The sequence below is a fragment of the Ranitomeya variabilis genome, chromosome 7 (assembly GCF_051348905.1).
Source record: "Ranitomeya variabilis isolate aRanVar5 chromosome 7, aRanVar5.hap1, whole genome shotgun sequence".
In the NCBI taxonomy this organism is placed as follows: Eukaryota; Metazoa; Chordata; class Amphibia; order Anura; family Dendrobatidae; genus Ranitomeya; species Ranitomeya variabilis.
Window position 1 is genome coordinate 174,899,851 of NC_135238.1, and position 25,311 is coordinate 174,925,161.

Below are 25,311 nucleotides of genomic sequence, written 5' to 3' on the forward strand. Positions count from 1 at the left end.
CTAGGATAGTTTGGAAAGTATTTGCCGGCTTCTGAGGCCCCAGTGCAAGGGTGTGAAGAACACAAGTCTGGCTTCCCATTACATTCACTTTTTTTTTGACGGGGGAGGCCAGCAAACTACTTTAACCTCTGGAGCTCAGGACGGTGTTACATGGAGTATGACAGCCGCTTGTGCATATCCTCTAAGAATTGACTTTTGTATCACTCATCATGAAGTATATCATTTTGTCTTGGGTTCAGTGTGAATCCTCAGATTAAATTCCTCTGACATGTTGTAACGACTGGTTGGAACACCCAAAGTAATTCATCTTTATTAAAAATGAGGGTCATTCTTCGTTCACATTACGACTGTCTTGGGCTCTTTGGATGCGTTCAGCGCTGAGCCACCCGGGGCTTTTTCTTGCCTTTTCTTATTATCTGCTCTTTCACGCTCTGCTTGCCCTGTCTGCCGTTTGAGTATTTATATCAGCTCCTGCTTGTGCTATGTTGGGTCACATCCGGACTATGTAAGATCAAACGGACACAATTTCTGTCCTTGGCTTGCACCTACATTTTTTTTTTTTATAGTCCTTCATTTGTTGGCTCATGGCTCATCTGTCACTTGCAACTGAGCAAACTGATAACACTTTAAATAGCTGGCTACCCGAGCGCAGTTTGTAACTTCAGGTCCAGTAAATATTGCATCAGTGCCTCCAACCATGGAAGTTAAAGGACCCGTCTGACCGGTATCGCATACTGCAGCCAGAGTCTGAGACCACAACATATTCTGTGTTACTGCGTCTTTCAGGTTTTCTCTTTGCAGCTTGTGAGAGGGAGATTTGTGTCACAAATAAGACCTTTCTCTCCGATAAGGTCAGCTTCCAAAGCTTTCTCTGTTGTGTCCTAGGTGATGCATCTGATAATCAGGTGACGGCACAGTAGAAAGTGCAAAAAGCCAATTACCTGTTGCCACTTTTCATCTCTCTATCATACAGCATTATGTCAAAGTGAGATTACCCAATATTATATTTAGATAATATTCTCTTTGCACCCTGGAGACTCAGAGCCATTAAAGAAGGCTTAGATCCTCCACAGTTTTCGGTTTGAAATGCATCAGCTACCATCAATAATAATGTTTCATGGTAAAATGACATTGGCAACTTCTAGTGAGTCTACTACACAGATAGTGATGACTTATCCTGAGAATAGTGGATCACAATCAGATCATTGGGGGAGCAATACCGGCACTCCCGCCAGTCAGCCAGATATGGCTGTGGATAGCACTGCAGCCTTGCAGCGCTGGGGTCCTGGGTTCAAATCTCACCAAGGACAACATCTGCAAGGAGTTTGTATGTTCTCCTCCCCGTGTTTGCGTGGGTTTCCTCCGGGTTCTCCGGTTTCCTCCCACATTCCAAAGGTATACTGATAGGGAATTTAGATCGTGAGCCCCATTGGGGACAGAGATGATAATGTGTGCAAAACTGTAAAGCGCTGCGGAATATGTTAGCGCTTTATAAAAATAGATTATTAGTAGATATGCTAGTGTGGCTGGGACCAGTCAGGGAGACTGTGTGTGCTCTCCAGTATCTGGGCAGGAGTGATATGCTTTGCTGCAGCCTATGGAGCACTGCCACACCCTGCTTAAACTCCCTGTATAGTGCCTGAAGTTGCCGGTTATTAGTTGGTTTACTGCTGGTGCCCTACTGGTTTTATTGTTCTTCTGATCATCATCCTGACCAGGTGTGTGACCCTGACTTAATTTGTTCATAATTCCTGCTGGTTAGCCTGACTTTCCTTGATCTGACTACGTTTTGTCTTCTGATTCAGTCCCTGGTTCATTCTCTCCGTTTATTTACCCAGATAGTTTAAATGGAATCTGTCAGCTCTGATAATGCCATTTACCTGCAGATATAGGGTTATTCTGCAGGTTAATAATGTTATTGAGGTGCTTGGCCACCATACTGAAAGTGCAGCTCCCAGGCAGATTTCACTCATGCAGGTATGCAGTGAACAAGTACAGTAACCACAGCACTTAGACTGGCGGCTATAAGCATGACCCGGCACTGACTGACAGCCTGCTCTACAATGAAGCACTGCAAAACTTGCTGTCACTCAGTGCTGGGGCGTGCTTACAGCTGCTGTTCAGTGCTGTGAGTGGTCACTGGAATTGCTCCTGGCACTAATGAGTGACTGAAAGCAGTGACTCCTGAGACAAATACATTTTATTTTCTCCCTGGTGTTGCATTTACAGTATTGCGGCTAGGGACCTCTATAGCACTATTGACATGCAGATTAACGCTACATCCGGGTAATAGCGTTATCAGACGTGACCGTTTCCTTTTAACTACTCTAGCCTCCGGCTCGCTTCTGTGGCCAGCAGACATCCTCTGGATGCAACCCAGTAAACCCTACAGTAAGTCCAGATCATTTAAAGGTGAAGGCTGGGGTCCCCATGGCATCTGCTGGCAGTGGTGTAACTAGAGTCTGTTGGGCCCCGGTGCAAGATTTGGACCGGGGGCCCCCCAGCCTGAATAATCATCCTGGCCCCCAGGGGCGTGCTTAGAAGTCATGGGGCCTCATGCCAGAAGTACAATGCACTGCCCATAGTCCTTCATGTAGTGTAATGCACCGCCCATAGTCATCCATGTAGTAAAATCCACATCCCATAGTCATCCATATAGTATAATGCACATCGCATAGTCATCCATACAGTGTAATACACAGCCCATAGTCATCCATATAGTATTATGCACAGCCCAGAGTCATCCATAAAGTATAGTGCACAGCCCATAGTCATCCATACAGTGTAATGCACAGCCCATAGTCATCCATAAAGTATAATGCACATCCCAGAGTTATCCATAAAGTATAATGCACATCCCATAGTCATCCATAAAGTATAATGCACATCCCATAGTCATCCATAAAGTGTAATGCACAGCCCATATTTATACATGTAGTATAATGCACAGCCCATAGTCATACATGTAGTACTAAGGCCACAGATTAAAAAATAAATAAATACTCGCCTTCCCTTCGTTTCCCGCTGTACAGTGTCCTCTTGTGAAGCCAGCAGCTGACTTTGTCATGTGATGGGAGCGCGTGATGTCACTGTCTTATCCCTTGGTCACATGTACGCCGATGTCAGCTACTGGCCTCTGATTGGCTGGCAGCATGTATTGCCGTGCACAGTCCCGATGGGTCTGCATGGTCCAATACACTTCAGATGGATGTGTGTTCGAGGACGCACATCCAGTTGAAGTTTCTGCTAGCGTCAGCGGACCCCGACCCGAAGGGCCCTGTTTCAGTGGCAACCGCGGTCGTTATGCCATGGTCTGCTAGATGGAGTAGCTTGAGTCTAATCTATCTAATCTAGTCTTTCTGGACAGACAGCTGCTGTCATACTGTACAATGATCATGGTATATGGCATCTTGGTGGAAATCTTGTGCACTTGATTTTACGTCATGATGTATTGTTAGTGTTAAGTGGATGTAGAGCTGTAAAACATTTTGTTTTCCTTTTGAAGGATGTTTGGAGATAAAGCAAAGATTTGCGTAGCTCCGAAGCAGATGAGCATGTGAATCGCACTCCTACTTATCAGGGGCAGAGAATGAGCTGTTCACGCACAAGCTTTAAAAGCGCAAACTGCAAGCGAACAAAAGCTGCACATAACCAACTCCTGACAATGAGGGCTGCTCGCTTCACACGTTTATTGCAGTCTTATTGCTAATACTTGAAGTGCAGAGGAGAATAAAGAAAACCTGAGCAATAACTTTATTTCTCCATTATCATCATGGTCTGAGGGCTTCTTATTTGAGGGATGAGTTGTAGTTTTGAATGGTACGATTTACTATAACATATAAAAAGTATTGAAAACGGAGGACAAAATGAAAAAAGTGAGGTGACGTGATGTTGCAAATAAATAAATAAAACAATTCCGTCATTGCATTTTCGGCTGAATTTTTAACGCATTAGTTGTGTGGTAAAAAAGACCAGTTAACATGATTCTCCAGGACTGAGTAACCAGAACGATACACGTTTTCCTTTTTACATGCCTCTATCAGAAATGGATAGCAGCATTTAACTAGTTAAACATCATCTAGGCACAGGGTGATTTCTAGTGATGAGCGAAAATACTCGTTACTAGAGATTTCTCGAGCACGCTCGGGTGTCCTCTGAGTATTTTTAGCGCTCGGAGATTTAGTTTTCAGTTTTCCTCACCTCAGCTGAATGATTTACATCTGTTAGCCAGCTTGATTAAATGTGGGGATTCCCTAGCAACCAGGCAACCCCCACATGTACTTATGCTGGCTAACAGATGTAAATCATTCAGCTGCAGCGATGAAAACTGAAAACTAAATCTCCGAGCACTAAAAAATACTCGGAGGACCCCCGAGCGTGCTCGTGAAATCTCGAATAACGAGTATATTCTCTTATCACTAGTGATTTCCATTACATTGCAGATAATCCCTTGCTTCTCTGAAGACGGAGTTCTTTACGTGATAATTCCAAGCCCAGTTCTTACTATTGGATGGGTTTCCATGTGTCAGTGGTCTCTGACCAGTTGTGTTTTGCTTATCTGGAAACAACTAATGACAAAGTTATGCCTTTTGATCTGGCTGTGGGCGCCAGACCGGTTAGTCCTTGGCAACAACTAATGCATCAACCGACTATGCATGATTTCATAGAAATTTATGGGATAAATTCTGCTATCGGTTTTTATCTGGAATTTGGAAAATTGGATGGTCTGATATTTGGAATCACTCCGTAATCATGCATCACCCACTCAAGTCCAGTACCACACCAAACCCAACCCATTGGTTATTAACGTTCTCCTTAACAGGGGTATTCCCAACTGAGACATTTGTGGTGGATCACCTTTCTTCCATTTGGTGAAAGTTACAGAATTTAACTTCCTTCCCTCCTCCCACCCCACATGAAACATTTATTACTTATCCTGTTGATATGCCATAAGGGTTTCCAATTCGGATTACCCCTTTATTTTATTGTGGCCCTTGTGAAGACCTCAATTTGGCCCTTGGATAAGAGGTTGTACACCGCTCCTCTATATAAACATACAAGGAATCCTGAGGAAAAGAAGAGCGGCGCTCCCCGTGTGATATCGCTGGTATTGAACGAGGGTGGACTTAAATTTAGTAACTCACCTGGACGGGTTGTATGTGGCACAACTCCAACAAGCGTGATGACGATACAATCTGTGGTGGCTGCCCCGGCCGCTGGACTTGCACCCAAGTGGGTAGACAACAAAGGTATAACTAAACAAAGGTATAACTAGAAGAAAAAGTAGCAAAAGTTGTAAGGAAAAAAAATGGTATATTAATGCAATGCTTTTTGGAGTTTAACGTCTTCTTGATGCCTGGAGATAAATCAACTCCGAAACGCGTTAGTTGAATAAACCTGTTTTTCCTTACAGCCTCCATTGCTTGTGGCAGCACCCGGGATCCACCGCCCATTTCCTCCTTTCTTAAACAAGGAATCCGGCACTCAGAATTAAAATTCTGCAATTTATTCAATGAACTGTGTACAGATGTGTTGTGACGTTGCATTCTTTCCGACTTTCATCAGACATGCACGTTGCCTAAGGAGCTGAGTATCGCATAAAATGAGGCAGAGCAGGAGTATATGCGACTAGAGAAAGTGACCACATCTGTACACAGTTCATTGATTGAATAAATTGCATAATTTTCACTTTGAGTGCCGGATTCCTTGATGAGTACAGGGATGGGACCCGTGCACCTGAACACCTTGGACGTGCCGTACTTCCTTCAATATATGCTCTATATAAACAGTAGTTGTTTCTTGTGTGCGTGTAACAAAGTTGGGGGCTGAAAGCGTTCTTTATATTGGCATTCCGGATCTTCTCTCCGTAGATCCCCACCGGCTCTTCTCATCTATTCAGATAGTTCTTACATAGTCACTTTGCACGTTTATGCTGCCCAAACACTTGACTTTGAGCTTGCTAAACAGAATTCTATTGCTGCTTTTTCCCATTGGGGTAGTGAAGTGGCTCCTGCAGGGTTTTCAAAGCAGAAAGTCAAGCACTGAAGTCATTTCAGATTAAAATACTTTTCTTCTCCTAGAGTGGTACCGGGGGAACGGACCCTTTGTTTTTAAGTAAAGGTTTTCAGCTGGTAGCACAGTACAATTTCAGTAATACAGAAGAAAGTCAGATTGTTTGCTACCTCTCAGGCTGGCACTAAGGGAATGCAATCTATTCCGGCCAGCATTAAATTAAAGTCCTGTACCTTGGAAACCAAGTTTTTTGTGTTTGCTCTATTTTTTTCTTGGTTTAATAAAAATACAAATAAAAAAAAAAATCTACTAGATAGATTTTCAGAAAACATTGTAAATTGACATTAGACTATCGGGGGGGGGGGGGGGGGGAAATGATTTGCCATGTCACTGACAGCGGATTCCCATAACTAGAAGAGTTGTAGTTTATGACTAGGTCAATGAAAATGTGAATATAAAGTTGTCTTGAAACATATTTTATCTAGTTTTTAGACCCTTCTGCATTCCTGGCAGGTTGACAACACAATTATAAGGACTTGATGTACAGTCCTAGAAGCCATCATCTTACTAGACTATTACTTGGATTCAGAATGATTTTTTTTTTTTCTTTTTTAGATCAGTGTTTTTCTGTGTAATAAAAGTATAAATCCCACAATAACTTACGTGGTTACAGAAATGTTGTGCCCCATTAGTGTCCACAACTGTGCTATTGATATTATTAGGTTATGACCAGGTTTCTAATATTAGTTATATTATCACCGTCCAGCAGAATCCAGACCTGTTTCATAAATAATCCCTTGTATTGGACATAAATCATAGACAACTTCTGACACTGAACAATGTGCATGTACTCTGGCAGTTTACTTAAAGTAGTGCACACATTACAGTATTTATCCTCTTAATATATTGTAGTCATCACATTATATATCACTGTGCACTTACAATTGCTCTTTTTTTTTTATTAACTCTTTATTTCAGATTGTTGGTACAAGTATTATAACAACAAAAATACTTAAAGTTCAGCATTCGTTTTCTATAAGGTGTACAGATCTATAGGAAGTGGGGATAGGGAAGAGAGGAAGGTAAAGGGGAGATAAATGAGGACAGAAGGGAAGCACTGTGTACTTACAATTGCTCATTTTACCTTTCTACCCAGTTAATTTTTCTGTTTTCCATTAGGTCTATGTTATCACGTGATTGAACACTGACTAGCTGAATCCTTCTAAGCTCTATGTAGAAACAGGAGGTCAATTTTCTCTGCACAACTGACGAGTCACTTTAAAGGTCTATGTCAATGTGAAGGGGGAGCAACTGGGTCAGGAGTTGAAGAGGGGAATGATAAATGCAGGGACTAGAGAATTCCGGTTTCTACATAGAGCATAGAAAATAAAATAACTGTAGAAAGGCAAAATGAGCAATTGTAAGTACACAGTGCTATATAATATGATTGCAATATATTGAGAGGATAAAATCTTTGATGGGAGGAGGAGTGCTTCTTTAAAGGCTTTGTCGAACAAATTTATTACAATTTACATAAGTTTGCATAAATTATCACAAAAATCTTCACATGCCCACAGCAGACATATATTTCAAATGGAGAAAAGGGTGTTCATTCATCAGCTGCTATATCAGAGCAAAAAAGGATAACTTCACATTTATTAGTGTCACGGGTAAGGCTAAGTTCACATTGCGTTAACAGCAGCCCGTTCAACACATGCGTTAAACGGGCTGCGTTAACGCAAGTGCAGACATGCAATTGTGCTAGCACAGATAGAGCTAGCAGATGCTCTATCTGCGCTAGCGGTGACGGACCCGGAAATGCTGCAGCCCGCGTCCCAGGGTCCGTCACTCAATGACGGCGCATCGCTAGCGATGTGCCCGAAATAGAGATTAATGGCGGTGTTAACGGACTGCGTTACACCGTGTTTGCCGCGGTGTAACGCAGTCCATCTAATGGACTACTTGGACGTAATGTGAACCCAGCCTTACACGCAGATCCCACTGCTGCCATCAATTTGACAGGAGATGTAACTCCGCTGTCTCCAATCGTCAAGACAATTGACTGACGAGTGATGGACTAGGCCGTGGCTGCTTCCAGTACTAGGCTGGTAATTCAGGAGCTGACACTGAGTATATGGTATATATACCTCCGATTCCAACACGTGGAATATATATGCACATATGGAAAAAAGGAATCCAGCTCCAAGAGATAAAATCAGTTAACTTTAATAGTATTCATTTAAAATAGAAATAGGCTATAAGGCATACAAAAAACCTGATATACCGGAAGGAGAGTGCCTGTATAAACTGTACACATTTCGAACACACAAGTGCTCTTAGTCTCCAGGCTAAGGTTTATTCTGATTTCATGTCAGATATTGAGAAAAACCTGCATATGTGTCTTTTTATATATTGTATGTAAAGTTCTGGATTCAACTGTTCCTCTCTTTGTAAGCTTATATGGGGGCTGATTGTGGGATGTGCTAGGTGTTTTAGTATCTTATGAGATCCCTAACTTTCAGGATCTCTTCACCCCTGGAGGTTCCAGTTGGTAGTTATTGTCATCATGATTCCTATCACAGTTTTAACTATAGAGATAAAACATGATGTGGATAGCATCAGACCAATATTAAGCTGAAGGGTCTGAAAATATATCTTCCATAAATATTGGATCGGTACATCAAACCCCAATATTAATCAGTGACCACTGGCTCCAAAAAGTGTGGGACCCGTGTTTTGAATAGAGGAATCTCTTGGCTTGGAACTGTTCTTCTCTGCCTCTGAATAAACTAATCCCAGTCTTGGTGGTTGGGTCCCAGAGCAGATCTCTGCTGTTGTGATTATCTGGTCACTGCAGGAGGTCCCTACTTCAATTGAGGTTGAAGTGTCAGCTCTTTTTTTCTTTCCCAGTTATTAGTCTCTCACTTCCCCAGTTATAATTAATCCCATATGTTCAATGTGAGGGTGATATGTCCCTTCTCTGGAGATGTCTTCATGGATTTTAATTTTCCTCCATGACAGGATAAACATTAAAAACAGTGGTAAATTAAAATAATTGGAATTGGCGTCCAGATGTCTTGTCTGTTTCCAGCAAAATGCTATTAATTGTGACTTGATCATGATTTTTCCTTTTTACCCTTGCTCACATTGTTTCGATATATTTCAAATGTTGCCTACCCGACAACGCAAGATGTGCCTAATTTCTTACAGACTTGTGTGCCTCTTTATAAATTTGGTGCATCTTACTTCCCCCACATATCAATTTTAGACAGTATCCCAAAACACAGTATCTGCAAATTGAGATTCTGGTTTGGCTTTTATCCTAAGTCATGTGACAAGGCTCATTAAAGGGTCAACATTGACTGTTAGGATTGCTACTTCCAATAGGTGGCACTAGAGTTCTAGTCCTCTTCCTCTCTGAAGAGACAATTTGCATATTTCCCAGAGGAGCATTGCGGCTTTAAGTCTCCTCATCTCGACATGCTTAACATGTCACTCTCCGCAAGGAGAAACGATACTTCTTGGATCCCAGACTGAATTATGGAACTCCAGTCTAACGTCTTGAGTTGTAATCAAGTATTAATGTATAGTTTTGTATTAATTTACAGCTCTCATATTCTTTTAGGCAACTTTGCTTATCTTGTATGTGGGGTCTTAATAGGTGGTCATTATTTTGCCTCTTGAAGTCTTTACTGTTATGTCTTTTTTATTTAGTTGACTTAAAAAAAAAAAAAAAAGATACCTGTAAATGTATTTTTGCTTGGTTGTCTTTGTCAGGTTAAGGGTTCTGGCCACAGAGCTGACCTTTTAGTTGGTCAATAAGCAACTCTCACAATTATTTTCAGATTGTCGGTAATCGAAAGTCCTTGAAACAAAGCTGCAATTACAGGGATTATGGTGACTGCCTGATGTTTCTTTTCTGCTACAAGCACAGACAAGAGGCTTTTTATAGGTAATATTTCCCGAGGATACTGTTCTACCCTTTCTTTTTCCTCTTATTTTTTTATGTCTTGGACAATGGAGCAGAATAATAATATATTCACTTTTTCATATCTGTTTGAAGTCTTTGAAAGAATCGACACCCTCTCACACAGCAGAACAATGAGTAAGAATTCTAGTAATAGCACAAATTGCCCAGAATGGGGGATAATTAAGGTTTTTGTGTTTAATCTACCTTTTATTTCTGCACTTGGCACCGTATACACCATCAATGACTCAATAAAGAGCAGTTTCTAAGGAAAAAAAATCAAAGGTAGTCCTTGAGTTGTCCTTTTGAGTCTGGTTATTGGAATTTGTGATTCAATCGTTTCCGAGGACTGGTAGACATCGGTCATTATCATACTGTTTTGCAGCAATTAATTTTCAGTTTGTCGTTTGTAAAGTGGGAGCAGGATCAGTAATCATTATCAGGGTAATGAAAGTAGTGCGCATACAACACAGAATTATACCGTCTCCTTACACCAACTTGGCACTTACCATAAGGAGTAACTTACCCCTTAGGCGCCCTATTGGAGGCCTCTCACCCAGCCAAACCAGTTATTTCTTGCTTTGCACTGATGAGGAGTAGCACCCCAAAACATGTTTCTGGAAATAAAACTACTGGTTTGTCTCGTTATCCTAAGTCTTGTAACAAGACCTTTTAAATGGTCGATATTGACTGTTAGGATTGCTAGCCCCAATAGGTGACACTAGAATTCCTGTTCTCTTGCTGTCTGGTGGGGCTATTTGCACCATTAATCTGTGTGACAAGGGACGCCTCTTCCTGCCCATCTATTCCTCTTCCTTAAAGAAGCACTCCCATCAAAGTTTTTAACTTCTTATTATATTGCAATCATCATATTATATAGCACTGTGTACTTCCAGTTGCTCATTTTGCCTTTCTACCCAGCTAAATCTTCTCTTTTCTCTTCTCCATGTGACTGGAAGTCACTTTTCCCTACATTTATCATTCCCCCTTCAACTCCGGACCCAGCTGCTCTCCCTACAGCCAGACACTTTTGCAGTTACTCATGACTCAGACAGAGAAAATTAGCCTCCTGTTTCTACATAGAGCTTAGTGTCATAGACCTAATGGAAAGGAGTTTAATTAACTAGGTAGAAAGGCAAAATGAGCAATTGTAAGTGCACAGTTCTATATCATAAGATGACTGCAATTTATTGAGAGGATAACATTTTTTGATAGGAGTGCTTATTTAATGGAAAAGGGCCTTAGATCTGCTGCGTCTTATGTAAAGTTCCCGTCTATACCACTGGTGGTTGGTGCATAGATGACAATCCTAGACACCACTGCATTGGCTGAGAAGAAATGGCTGTCATTGGGAAATATGCCATTTCAGAAACTATGTGAAAATGTGTTCTCTCATAACTCTGTTATATAGCACAGGTCTCCTTTTGCTGCACAGATACATAGAAATTAACGAAAACCCTGTCGGCCATAGGATTTTTTGGGGGGAGATATTTTCAAAACTGTTAGCGGGAAGCTTGCACTGTTCTCTGGTATATCGCACTAAGATTACATCCGGTTCTGCTCCAAACATAGGAAGGCGCCATCTCTCATATCATCGATGGTAAAAATATGATTTCTGAAACCTTTGTTGTTAGACGCTTGCTCTCTTCCCACAAGACTGAGCTCATTTGGAATCTGCTGAATAGAGAAGTCGGCCATTATCCGCTATTGAGCGAGACCTTTCAGAATAAAATTGGTCTGCACAAATAGGCATTGCTGTTATGGTAATTTCTGAGCGCACTTGCCTTTGGAGTTTTGCTTTTATTGTTGCAGATTTCATTTGTCTTGATGGTAATCTTAATCCGTTTCCTTTTAGGCAAGCGAAAACATTTTCCTCTAAAATGCCAATCCAGGAATATTCCAGAGAGAGAAGCAAATAAGTTCTATACAATGTAACTGTGTAATGGTATATTAGAGAGAAGTCTGCACTTTTCAATAGATATATTTTACTGCTTGTTCAGTTGATCACTTGCTAAATAATTGAGATCACATTGACACTTTGAAGTGCAATATATATAGTGTTTTTTGTTGTTTTTTTACTAAAGCTAAGTTCACACTGGGCGTTTATGCTGCATTTTTTTTTCTGCAGCAAAACCTGAGTGCTTGGCAGGAAAGAAGCTGCAGCAAAAACGCAGGTTTTGCTGCGTTTTTTCCAATCAATTCAATGGGTGAATCTGCATGGAGGAATGGGCCAACATACCTGGATGTCTTCCTGGAGCAGAACAATATTGTATCATACAATTATTAGGTTCTGTAGAAGGACGTAGATCTGGGGATTTATTATGATGGAATATAGGCTGAACTGGATGGACAAATGTCTTTTTTCGGCCTTACTATGTTACTATGTTACCACCAACAGTGTGTGCCAACCTTGTGAAGACTTACAGAAAACGTTTGACCTCTGTCATTGCCAACAAAGGATAAATGACAAAATATTGAGATTAACTTTTGTTAATGACCAAATACTTATTTTCACCATAATTTGTAAAATAAATCTTGCCAAATCGGACAAGGTGATTTTCCGGATTTGTTTTCTCATTTTGACTCTCATAGTTGTGGTCTACCTATGATGTCAATTACAGGCCGCTCTCATCTTTTTAAGTGGGAGAACTTGCACAATTGGTGGCTGACTAAATACTTTACTACCCACAGTATCAGCAGTCCTTGTCCACCAGTGATCTTTCTTTTCTTTCCTTTCTTGGTTTTCAGACTGTTTGGTCCAGATTTCACCGTTATGTGTGTCTGGTATTTGATCGTATGAGGTCGGGTATATTACCAGGCCTATGCTCGGCATCGCCGTTTTTGATGATGTAATTAAGTCCTGTGCGCTGGTAGATCAGTGAGCACGAGGACTGGTCCAGCTGACGTGTGATGGATGGGTGCATACATAAGAGAGCCGCTTCTGCTGCTACAACACAATCATCGTGCTTAATTTTATCAATACCTCTCATTCCCCTTGTGACCTTTTCTCCTCATTTAATTATTTCTCAAAGAACTAATTGCCATGAAATAGTTTAAGTCAATCATTTTGTGCAGACATTACGAGTTGTACCAGAGATTCATGAAAGGCATTTGATGTCACTGTAGTCTTATCCGTATGATCAAAGCATTTCAATGTATTAGGAGGAGCGTAAAATCCACAATCCTTTATATAAAGGTTGTCAGGTTTATGCGTCAAAATTTTACCCAAGTACAAACATGATAAAACGCTTAATGGTTGTAAAATTAAACCACTTTGCAAAAATCCTCTCCATTCTTAACAATGGAGCGATTTTCCATTAGGGTTACGGCTTATTGCCTAGGTACTAATCGCCATTGCAGTAATTTCTAAGTCTTTCCAATAGAGCTTGTAAGGACTACCGCCAGGATTTTGGGCAGGTTCACTATCACTGTGCTCCACTGGCGCTGCCGAGAGAAAGCTGCACCATAAAGCGGCAATAGAGAGCGTACAACTCAGGTGAGCATTGCAACAGTGCCCTGGTTGGAACCGCCAAGCAGGAGCACATGTGCTCCCTTCCCCACACAAGCAGGATGCCAATAGGTGGGGAGCAGTGTGCTCCTGCTGAAGAACATGAGACCGCCCCACTAAGACTCTACACAGCTGCATAGCTGCAAAAATATGTAATGCTGCCCCTGATTTTTAGGGTTTGATTTTATGGCGTACATTCTGCTCTAAAAATGACCCAGCAACATGAATAACATACAGTTTAGAGAATTTAACATATCAGACTTTTTCAGACTTGAGTATACCAAATATGTTTATATTTTTTATTTTTTTTACTTTTGAAGATAGAAAAGGGGAAAGTGTTTTAAACTTATATTTTAAAATTACTTAAGACTATTTTTTTTTAATTTTTTTAGTCCTCTTAGGCTAGGTTCACATTGCGTTAGGGCAATCCGTTTAGCGTTAGCGCACCGCGCGCCACAAAAGAACGGCACATCGCTAGCGCATGCCGAAAATGCCACGCGCTAGCGATGCGCTTCAGCAAAAAATCACATTGCTGTCAATGGGTGCGCTAACAGATCCGTTGCACGGCGTTAATTGCGACATTTTCACCGTGCAACGCTGTCCGTTAGCGTTAACCTATTAACGCAATGTGAACCTAGCCTTAGGGGACTTGAACCTGAAATTGATTGATCACTGATACTATATATTGCAATATCACAGTATTATTATAGTAGCTGTTGAGCTTCTCAGGAGGACCAAGAAGGCATTTAGGAGAGCCTTCAGCAGTCACGGGGCTGGCATTGTAATCCATCGGTTCCCCGTAATTACGTCCCCTGGGGCCAATGGGAGTCGGTATGCATACACATCGGCAATAACCTATTTTAAATGCTGCTGTCAGAGATTGACAGCATCATTTAAAGGGGTTTTCCCAAGAGTAAAGTACACTTTAATCAATAGATCTTGGGATAAAAATAAGTTTCACAATTTGTGTTAGAATTTTTTTTCTTCTGCTAAGATAATCTTATAAATGTGCCCCTGCTGTATACTGTGTAATGGCTGTGTCTGACCACACAGGAACATAGTCTGCTCATACCACAGCTCCTGGCTAGGTGTTGATACAAAAGAGAGTATACAGTCAGGAAAGAATGAAATCACATCTGCTGGTTTCTGGAAAAACATTTCACTGCCTGTCTAAAAAAACTTGTTTTTCCCTCAGAAAGAATCAGCTGCAAACCCATGCTGTAATGTCTGTATCCTCTCTTTTGCTTCGTCCCCTGCCCAGGAGCTGTGGTATATCATGCCATGCAGGAACATCCATTACACAGAGGCACATTTATAAGATTGTCTCAGAACATTTTTTTTAACACATCCAATTGTGGAACTTATTTTTAATTCTAAGATCTATTAATTATAATGTGCTTTATTCATGGGACAACCCCTTTAAGTGGTTATAGTAAAGTGATGGGAGCATGTTCTGGTTACTGTATCTGCAAGCAGATGCCAGGTATTTAACCCAGCAGGTATCTGTTGTGTATGAAGCCAGCTCAGCTCCTGAGCGCTGTCTTCATATTATGTCTAATGATCTATGATGAAAATATTTATGTAGTAGGGCATTAACCAGTTAATAAACAATGACCCACGAAGGGAGAGTGAAAAACTGAATGAAAGAAAGTTGTACAAAGTTTTGTTGGCACTTATTATATGTTTTATCTCACACCAGTTCTGGAATCACATCTACACTGCTCAGTTTCTGCTGCTTGAAGTTCTCTATGCTGCTTCTTCTTATCTTGTGCAAACAAAGACAGGAGAGCAAGAATATATTTTTTTGTTATATTATAGCACCTAGTCTTCACCCACTAGCTAAACAAAAACTAAAAATTAGAGATGGAGCCTGTAGAGAGGAAAGTTGGTAAAAATGCAGTCATACTGCAGGTGAAATAGGTATTGTTGGTATCGTGATTTTTGGGTGATATGCATTTCCTTTTGGCCTCCAAGCATGTGTATTATGACATCAAAATAGTTCAATTTTGGTCTCATCTGACCAGACTATATTCCCCACTATTTCACAGGCTTGACTAAATGCTGTTGAGCAATCTTTAAACTCCCTTGAACATGCTTTTTGTTCAGCAATGTAGCCTTGCATAGTGAGCATGCATACAGGCCATGGAGGTTGAGAGCATTACTTATAGTTTTCTTTTAAATAAATATACCTACTGATTCCAGGTCTTTCTGTAGTTCGCCACAGGATGTTCTTGACTCTTGGACAACTCGTATGATAATTCTTTTCACTCCTCTGAAATCTCACGGGGAGCACCTGGTAGTGGACGGTTTATGGTGAAATGATGTTCTTTCCTCATCTGGTTTATGGCCCCAACAGTGCTCACTGGAACCTTTAGTAGTATTAGTAGTGACCAATGCCATCAGTATGTTTTGCAACAATAAGGTTGTCAAGGTCTTGAGACAGCTCACTGGTTTTATCCATCATGACATGTTTCTTGTGTGACATCTTGGTAATGAGACACCTATTTATATCAGTTGAACCATCTGATATTATTTTTCACTAAGCAGGATTGCTTTCTAATTTTTGATAGATTTCAGTTGGTGTCATGACTTCCCATGGCTTTTTTTGCCCCTCTCTATCTTCGTGTGTTCAATACTTTTTCCCCTTTCATTATTACACTTAATTTATGGACATCTGTGGTTTGATTTCTTTGCCTGCGTGGATTGGATGGCTGGTTACCGACATCTGTTGAGAATTTCATGCCAATAGCAGCTTTGGAAATATATTTACTTAGAAAATAGTTGAGGTGTTTAATACTTATTTCACCGGCTGTATAAGGGCCAGAAAGTGTTATTTGTCATGTATACAGCGGATTCAGAAAAAATCACTTGAAATGACAGGTACAAATTTAAAAGTAATCAGTCGTTATTTAGAGACTTGCGTCTCCGTTCAAATATAACAATATATAGAACCATAATAATCAGTGACTGTGACTCCAGCTTTACTTACTGCCACGTCTCCTGTTTCCATAGTTGTCAGTACTACTGAAATAATCGCAGAATGATTTGGTGGCTCATTTAAGATGTCATGCTTCACTTTTTGAAATGCAGTATTCAAAGCCTATGTTGTTTATTCCCCTGCCGGATGACAATCCGCTGTGTACAGCAGCCCATCTCATTCTGTCGCTGCTGCCAGGATCCATATCTGTTATCGCTGTCTTCCATTCTCAGATGCCCCATGTGATCAACACCCGTTTTCCCTCTACCTTATGACAGTAAAATCCGATAATCATCTATTATTCCCTGCAGTGTCTACGCAGGTTTTAATTTGTATTTTAAACACTGCTCTTTCCATGGCTCGATACTTTTCAGTACGTGATGTTCTCCGACACTACCTCATGCACATTTCTGTATCCCAAGGCTCTGCTCCTGATAAGTAAACTATATTACCTGCAAATAAACGATTTTACCAATCTATTGCTGACATCTCTTTTTTTGTTTTTTTTTTTCTTTGCAGGATGTTGTATGGGGATTGAACTCCTTGTTTACAGTAAGTACCGATATACTGTAATATGATAAATGTCTCACTCGTCTGATTTATAAATTAATTATGGAGATAAGGACCAGCATATGTAGTAGCGTTTTTTTACTGATAAGGTAGATGGTCAGGAAGGGAAACGCTCTGAAGCCATATGATAAAGACAATAATAGTCAAGAGATCGACTTAAAGGAACAATCACAGAAGTCTGTATATAGTGTTTTATAGACTTGTACGGGCTGCAGCTGATCTGACTTCCGCTTCATGTTCAGTTCGCGCGAAGTCGGGGACTGTGACGCCAGCGCTGATTGGGCACCGGGCTTATGTGTCATAACTAGAGTTGAGCACGTTTTTCAAAATTCGGTTCCAATTACGATCAGCGGCAAATATTGTTTTTATAATATTCGCCGAACGTCATTCGAGTCATTGGGAGTAGAAATGAGCGAATATGTTCAGAACCGATCATCAAACATAAATTCGGCACGAATAGTGTACCAATATGGCAAATTCAGATTCGGCGACCGATTCCAAAATATTGGCTCAACTATAGTGATCGCAACCGCCCGGGACTGCAAGTGTCAACACCTCTGGAACGGCGTCTTCATGGGACGGGAAATATAGGCTTTTTTTTTTTTATCGGGGTAAAACATTTAGATCAAGAAGCGGTTGTCCTAGTAGTGGACAACCCCTTTAAGTAGTTTGAAAAGGCTGGTATAATTCCCTTAACCATCATATAAAGGCCTATGGAATAATGGTCCTGCTATGAATTAATGTGCGCACGTTTCATAGCTGTATGGAGATGACTAATACACGGCAGACATTAAATAGATCTAAAGGCCTGAATACACAGATCATATGAGGGGGGATATGGACCCGGCATGTCCGATTTTGGACTGCTGATCTTATTGTTCTCGGTGAGATAAGCCTCCAGAGGAGTCAGGTAGCATGTTGTCTGCTGAGAACACAATCTCGCTCTCCAGAGTGATCGCTTCTATGTATGGAGGAGTAATCAAAGCTAGCTTCCAGCCAGATGATCAACCAAACCATCGTTCAGTCTCCTGCTATTTATAGGGCCCCTTAGAAGCTTGATTAAAGGTCCCCATACACATTAAAGAAGCACTCTCATAAAAATTTGTATCCTCTTAATATATTGTAGTCATCATATTATATACCCCTGTGCACTTACAATTGCTCTTTTTGTCTTTCTACCCAGTTCATTCTTATCCTTTCCATTTGATCTATGACACCACGTGATGAAAAACTAACTAGCTGAATCCTTCTAAGCTCTATGTAGAAACAGAAGGTCAGTTATCTCTACACAAGTCATGAGTCATCGCTGCAAAAGTTTATGGGGGGGTAGGAAGGAGCAGCTAGGTCAAGAGTTGAAGAGGGGGGTGAGTCATACAGGAGCAAGAGACTTCCTGTTGCTGCATAAGGCAGAGATAAAAGAATTAGCTAATAGATAGAAAGACAAAATGAGCAATTGTTAAGGCCCCGTCTCACTAAGCGATTTACCAACGATCACGACCAGCGATATGACCTGGCCGTGATCGTTGGTAAGTCGCTGTGTGGTCGCTGGGGAGCTGTCACACAGACAGCTCTCTCCAGCGACCAACGATCAGGGGAACGACTTCGGCATCGTTGAAACTGTCTTCAACGATGCCGAAGTCCCCCTGCAGCACCCGGGTAACCAGGGTAAACATCGGGTTACTAAGCGCAGGGCCGCGCTTAGTAACCCGATGTTTACCCTGGTTACCAAAAAAAACAAACACTACATACTCGCCTTTCGGTGTCCAGGTCCCTTGCCGTCTGCTTCCTGCTCTGACTGAGATCCGGCCGTACAGTGAGAGCAGAGCGCAGCGGTGACGTCACCGCTGCGCTCTCGCTGTACGGCTGCTCAGTCAGAGCAGGAAGCAGACGGCAAGGGACCTGGACACCGAAAGGCGAGTATGTACTGTTTGTTTTTTTTGGTAACCAGGGTAAACATCGGGTTACTAAGCGCGGCCCTGCGCTTAGTAACCCGATGTTTACCCTGGTTACCAGTGAAGACATCGCTGGATCGGTGTCACACACACCGATTCAGCGATGTCAGCGGGGCCTCAACGACCAAAAAAAGGTCCAGGCCATTCCGACACGACCAGCGATCTCGCAGCAGGGGCCTGATCGCTGGTACGTGTCACACATAGCGAGATCGCTATGGAGGTCGCTGTTGCGTCACAAAACTAGTGACTCAGCAGCGATCTCGCTAGCGATCTCGCTATGTGAGACGGGGCCTTTAGTCCACAGAGCCATATAATATGATGACTGCAATATATTAAGAGGATAAAAACCTTGATGGAGGGGCTTCTTTAAAGTTCATGAAAATAAACAACTTCAATTACACCAATCGTTTGTCAAGTAAAAACTTAAGAATGAAGAATTGTTTAAGCCAATTGATCTGACTGCCATAGTTTGAAACAAACCTACATAGTTACATAGTTATTAAGGTTGAAGGAAGACTTTAAGTCCATCTAGTTCAACCCATAGCCTAACGTAACATGCCCTAACATGTTGATCCAAAGGAAGGCAAAAAAAAAAACCCATGTGGCCAAGAGTAAGCTCCACATTGGGGAAAAAAAATTCCTTCCCGACTCCACATACGGAAATCAGACTAATTCCCTGGATCAACGCCCTATCAAGGAATCTAGTGTATATACCCTGTAACATTATACTTTTCCAGAAAGGCATCCAGTCCCCTCTTAAATTTAAGTAATGCCTCACTCATTACAACATCATACGGCAGAGAGTTCCATAGTCTCACTGCTCTTACAGTAAAGAATCCGCGTCTGTTATTATGCTTAAACCTTCTTTCCTCCAGACGTAGAGGATGCCCCCTTGTCCCTGTCTCAGGTCTATGATTAAAAAGATCATCAGAAAGGTCTTTGTACTGTCCCCTCATATATTTATACATTAAAATAAGATCACCCCTTAGTCTTCGTTTTTCCAAACTAAATAGCCCCAAGTGTAATAACCTATCTTGGTATTGCAGACCCCCCAGTCCTCTAATAACCTTGGTCGCTCTTCTCTGCACCTGCTCCAGTTCAGCTATGTCTTTCTTATACACCGGAGACCAGAACTGTGCACAGTATTCTAAGTGTGGTCGCACTAGTGACTTGTATAGAGGTAAAATTATGTTCTCCTCATGAGCATCTATGCCTCTTTTAATCTTTTAATGCATCCCATTATTTTATTTGCCTTTGTAGCAGCTGCCTGACACTGGCCACTGAATATGAGTTTGTCATCCACCCATACACCCAGGTCTTTTTCATTGACTGTTTTGCCCAGAGTTTTAGAATTAAGCACATAGTTATACATCTTATTACTTCTACCCAAGTGCATGACCTTACATTTATCCCCATTAAAGCTCATTTGCCATTTATCAGCCCAAGCTTCTAGTTAACATAAATCATCCTGTAATATAAAATTGTCCTCCCCTGTATTGATTACCCTGCAGTGTTTAGTGTCATCTGCAAATATTGAAATTCTACTCTGAATGCCCCCTTCAAGGTCATTAATAAATATGTTAAAAAGAAGAGGGCCCAATACTGACCCCTGTGGTACCCCACTGTTAACCGCGACCCAGTCCGAGTGTGCTCCATTACTAACCACCCTTTGTTTCCTATCCCTGAGCCAGCTCTCAACCCACTTACACATATTTTCCCCTATCCCCATTATTCTCATTTTATGTATCAACCTTTTGTGTGGCACCGTATCAAAAGCTTTTGAAAAGTCCATATACACTTCATCCACTGGGTTCCCTTGGTCCAGTCCGGAACTTACCTCTTCATAGAAGCTGATCAAATTAGTCTGACATGAACGGTCCCTAGTAAACCCGTGCTGATACTGGGTCATGAGGTTATTCCTCTTCAGATACTCCAGCATCCCTTAGAATGCCCTCCAGGATTTTACCCACAGTAGGTTAAGCTTACTAGCCTATAATTACCGAGTTCAGTTTTTGCCCCTTTTTTGAATATTGGCACCACATTTGCTATACGCCAGTCCTGTGGTACAGACCCTGTTATTATGGAGTCTTTAAAGATTAAAAATAATGGTCTATCAATGACTGTACTTAATTCCTGCAGTACTCGGGGGTGTATCCCATCCGGGCCCAGAGATTTGTCAATTTTAGTGATTTTTAGACGCCGCCGTACTTCCTGCTGGGTTAAGCAGGTGACATTTAATGGGGAATTTTTATCACTAGTCATATTGGCTGCCATGGGATTTTCTTTTGTAAATACTGATGAAAAAAAGTCATTTAGCATATTGGCTTTTTCCTCATCCACCATTTCCCCCAGATTATTTTTAAGGGGGCCAACACTGTCATTTTTTAGTTTCTTACTATTTATATAGTTAAAGAATATTTTGGGATTATTTTTACTCTCTCTGGCAATGAGTCTCTCTGTCTCAATCTTTGCTGCCTTGATTTGCTTTTTACTGAATTTATTTAATTTTCTGTATTTATTTAATGCCTCATCACTACCTACTTCCTTTAATTCTCTAAATGCTTTCTTTTTGTCACTTATTGCGCCCCTTACAGCTCTATTTAGCCATATTGGTTTCCTCCTATTTCTAGTATGTTTATTCCCGTATGGTATATACTGTGCACAGGTCCTTTCCAGGATGCTAATAAACGTCTCCCATTTTCTTTGTGTATTTTTATGTCTCAGCATATCGTCCCAGTTAATTGCACCAAGATCCTCTCTCATCCGTTGGAAATTTGCCCTCCTGAAGTTTAGTGTCCTTGTCACCCCCCTACTACCCATCTTATTAAAGGTTACATGAAAACTTATTATTTTGTGATCACTATTCCCCAAGTGACCCCCAACCCTTATATTTGATATGCGGTCTGGCCCGTTGGTTAATATTAGGTCTAGCAGTGCCCCCCTCCTTGTTGGGTCCTGAACCAGTTGTGAAAGGTAATTGTCTCTCATAGTTGTCAAAAACCGATTACCTTTACTGGAACTGCAGGTTTCTGTTCCCCAATCTATTTCAGGGTAGTTGAAGTCCCCCATAATAATGACTTCTCCTTGAGTCGCAGCTTCATCTATTTGCTTTATGAGGATATTCTCCATTGCTTCCATTATTTTTGGAGATTTATAACAAACCCCTATCAGTAATTTATTATTTTTTCCCCCTCCCCTTATCTCCACCCACAGGGAGTCTACATTTTCATTAAATTCACCTATATTATCACACCGGATGGGTTTTAAGGATGATTTTACATACAGACACACCCCTCCCCCTCGCTTATCTTTACGGTCATTTCTGAAAAGGCTATAGCCCTGCAAGTTAACAGCCCAGTCATGGCTCTCATCCAGCCATGTTTCAGATATCCCCCCCATGTCATAATTATGCTCCAACAACATTAATTCTAATTCGTCCATTTTGTTGGCGAGGCTTCTGGCATTAGTATACATGCACTTGATGTTCCTCTCTGTACCTCTATTCTTTCTTAAATTATTAACTGTTCTAACCCCACCTCCCATGCCACCACCACCCCAACTTCCTTATTTGTGCCCAGGTCTCTATCTGCCCTATCTTCCCCTCCTATAAATTGAATACCCTCCCCCCCCAATCCCTAGTTTAAACCCCTCTCCAACCTTCTAGCCATTTTCTCCCCCAGCACAGCTGCACCTTCCCCATTGAGATGCAGCCCGTCCCTAGCGTAGAGCCTGTAGCCAACTGAGAAGTCGGCCCAGTTCTGCAGGAACCCAAGCCCCTCCTTCCTACACCAATTCTTGAGCCACTTACTAACCTCCCTAATCTCCCGCTGCCTCTCTGGCGTGGCACGTGGTACAGGCAGTATTTCGGAAAATACCACGTTGGAGGTCCTTGCTTTCAGCTTGCAGCCGAATTCCCTGAAATCATCTTTAAGGACCTTCCACCTACCTCTAACTTTGTCATTTGTGCCAATGTGCACCATGACCGCTGGGTCCTTACCAACCCCTTCCAGTAATCTGTCCACCCGATCAGCGATGTGTCGGACTCTAGCGCCAGGTAGGCAGCACACCGTTCGACGATCCCTGTCTTTGTGACAGATTGCCCTATCTGTTCCCCTAATAATTGAGTCCCCCACTATCAGCACCTGTCTGGCCTGCCCTGCTCTCCTATTTCCCTCCTTACTGGAGCAGTCACTCCTCCGGCTTTCAGAGGACATGCCTGGCTGCAGCAGTGCTACCCCTGTACTGGCACCCCCCTCATCTGCCAACTTAGCAAATTTATTGGGGTGTCCCAGATCAGGACTAGCCGCCCTGGCACTCTTCCCTCTACCCCGCTTCCTAAATGTCACCCAGCTTGCTACTTCACTGTCCTGCAGCTCCATCCTACCATCCCCCCCTCATCTATCCCATTGAGCGTCTGCTCAGTGAGCAGAAGACTCCTCTCCATATTGTCTATGGATCTCAGTGTTGCCAGCTGCACATTTAGATCCAGAATCTTGGCCTTCAATGGGGTTTTTTCCACAAAAGGTTGGGGGAAAAAAAACTCTCATTGAAAGAAAGATCATCTATCTGTCTATGAAAAATTTTTTATTGAAAGAATGTTCCCAGATAAATGGTTGATTCGTTTGTCACCGTGTATCACTGAACATTTATGGCCAAGTAGGACAAATATAACTGACACTATGGACTAAAATGTGTTTGCCTGTGTCTGTATTACGATCATTTGTTCAACCAGAAACGTATTTCAGTCTGCAGGTTGAGGTGACAGGATAGCATTTTTTATTTCTAGTAGAAGCCAAATTATTTATTTTGTTTAATTCTGGGGCTTCAACCAGACATTCATATTGCTTAGTGTGCCTGATCGCTAGTATGGGATGTCCCGCTAGTCCACAATTACATTAACTCTTACTCCACATACGTGACAGAAACTCCATTCGAATTGGAGTCATGGCCTATCACATCACTTATTCTATGGATACGTTGTGATAATTGAAGCAGTGCATCGTACTTAGATAGCCACTCTCTGCTATATTCTATATTCTGGGTCTCACTGGATCTCTCATTAAAGGTTTTACAATTCAATTTTGAAATAAAATTTTTTGCTCTTTGGACACTGACCCAAGAACTTTATTATAGGCACTTATTTACCCATAGACCATTGTTCTGTAGTATGCCTTTGTGGCAAATATTTCTCACTGCCCTAAGAGTTAGACTTATTTCCTAAAGAACATATTATAATGGCAGAGTTACTTATCCTTTCTATTTTTTAAACTTTCCATTATTTCAATTTATCCCAGCTTCTCATGCTGGATGATAAACTTGGGGCATCTTACAACCCTCTCTTCTAAGTTTACACAATTGGCTATTAGCTTTCTGTGATACAAATTTTGTAACATAAAAAGACAAGTGCCAACAGTAAATTTGGTGTATTTAAAAAAAAAAAAAAACACAACATTGGCACATTTTTTTTTTAATTTTTTTTTTCTTTGGGGGGGGCACTTTATAAATGTCTGTGATACCCTTAATTAATGTGGCACATGGCCACATTGTGAATTCAGATGCTGTCCCATACTGTTTACTGTAGATACTAATCGACTACAGTATGTAAAAAAAAAAAAATGCCTAGCGTAATTTTCTATCAGATACTATGCACAGTGACACGGTAAAACAAAAAAATATATACTGATGTGGGAAAGTGTTTGTCCCCTTTTTGATTTCCTATTCTTTTGCATGTTTGCACACTTAAAGGGAATCTGTCGCCCCCTGGGACACTTTTCAGCTATTACTATTGGCATACAGATAATAGAAATGTTAGTCTAGTCTTACCTGTATGCCTCATAGTTGCTGTCTAGATGTGGACAAATAGACTTTTATTTCAGTATATTAATGATTTCTTCCAGGCTCCGAGGTGTGCGGTGCCTGGAAGAAATCCTGCGTCCTCTCATTATACAATCACCCCCTCCAAAAACATCACACTGACCCATGACATGCAGTTGTGGCTCCGGAATCCCGTGCATGCAACCTGCATTTCCTTGACTGTCTGTACTTCTTCCTTATTTCTATGGTCCGATCTTGTGCACCTGCGCCCAAGAACGCTGAATACACTGACCATAGAGAGAAGGAAGAGGTACAGATTGTCTAGCAAGTGCAGGGTGTATGCGCGGGAATCCGGAGCCACATCTGCACGTCACAGGTCAGTGTGATGCTTTTGGAGGGGGGAATAGTATAATGAAGAATGGAGGCAGGATTTCTTCCAGGCACCACACGCCCCGGAGCTTGGAAGAAATCATTGACATAATGAAATGTCTATTTCTCCACATCTAGACAG

General features: G+C 41.5%; 1 protein-coding gene across 6 annotated transcripts in view; it reads left to right on the forward strand.

Annotated features, from left to right (window-relative positions):
• UBE2F (ubiquitin conjugating enzyme E2 F (putative)) overlaps positions 1-25,311 on the forward strand; it is a 291,447-nt gene that overhangs the window by 240,828 nt on the left and 25,308 nt on the right. For 4 of the 6 annotated variants that reach the window (XM_077272292.1, XM_077272293.1, XM_077272294.1 and 1 more), the window contains exon 8: positions 16,984-17,016. In XM_077272292.1, coding sequence (XP_077128407.1) covers positions 16,984-17,016 — 33 coding nt within the window. Of the gene's footprint in view, positions 1-9,857; positions 9,984-16,983; positions 17,017-25,311 lie in introns of those variants that run through there. The other 2 variants (XM_077272298.1, XM_077272296.1) reach the window with 1 other exon arrangement.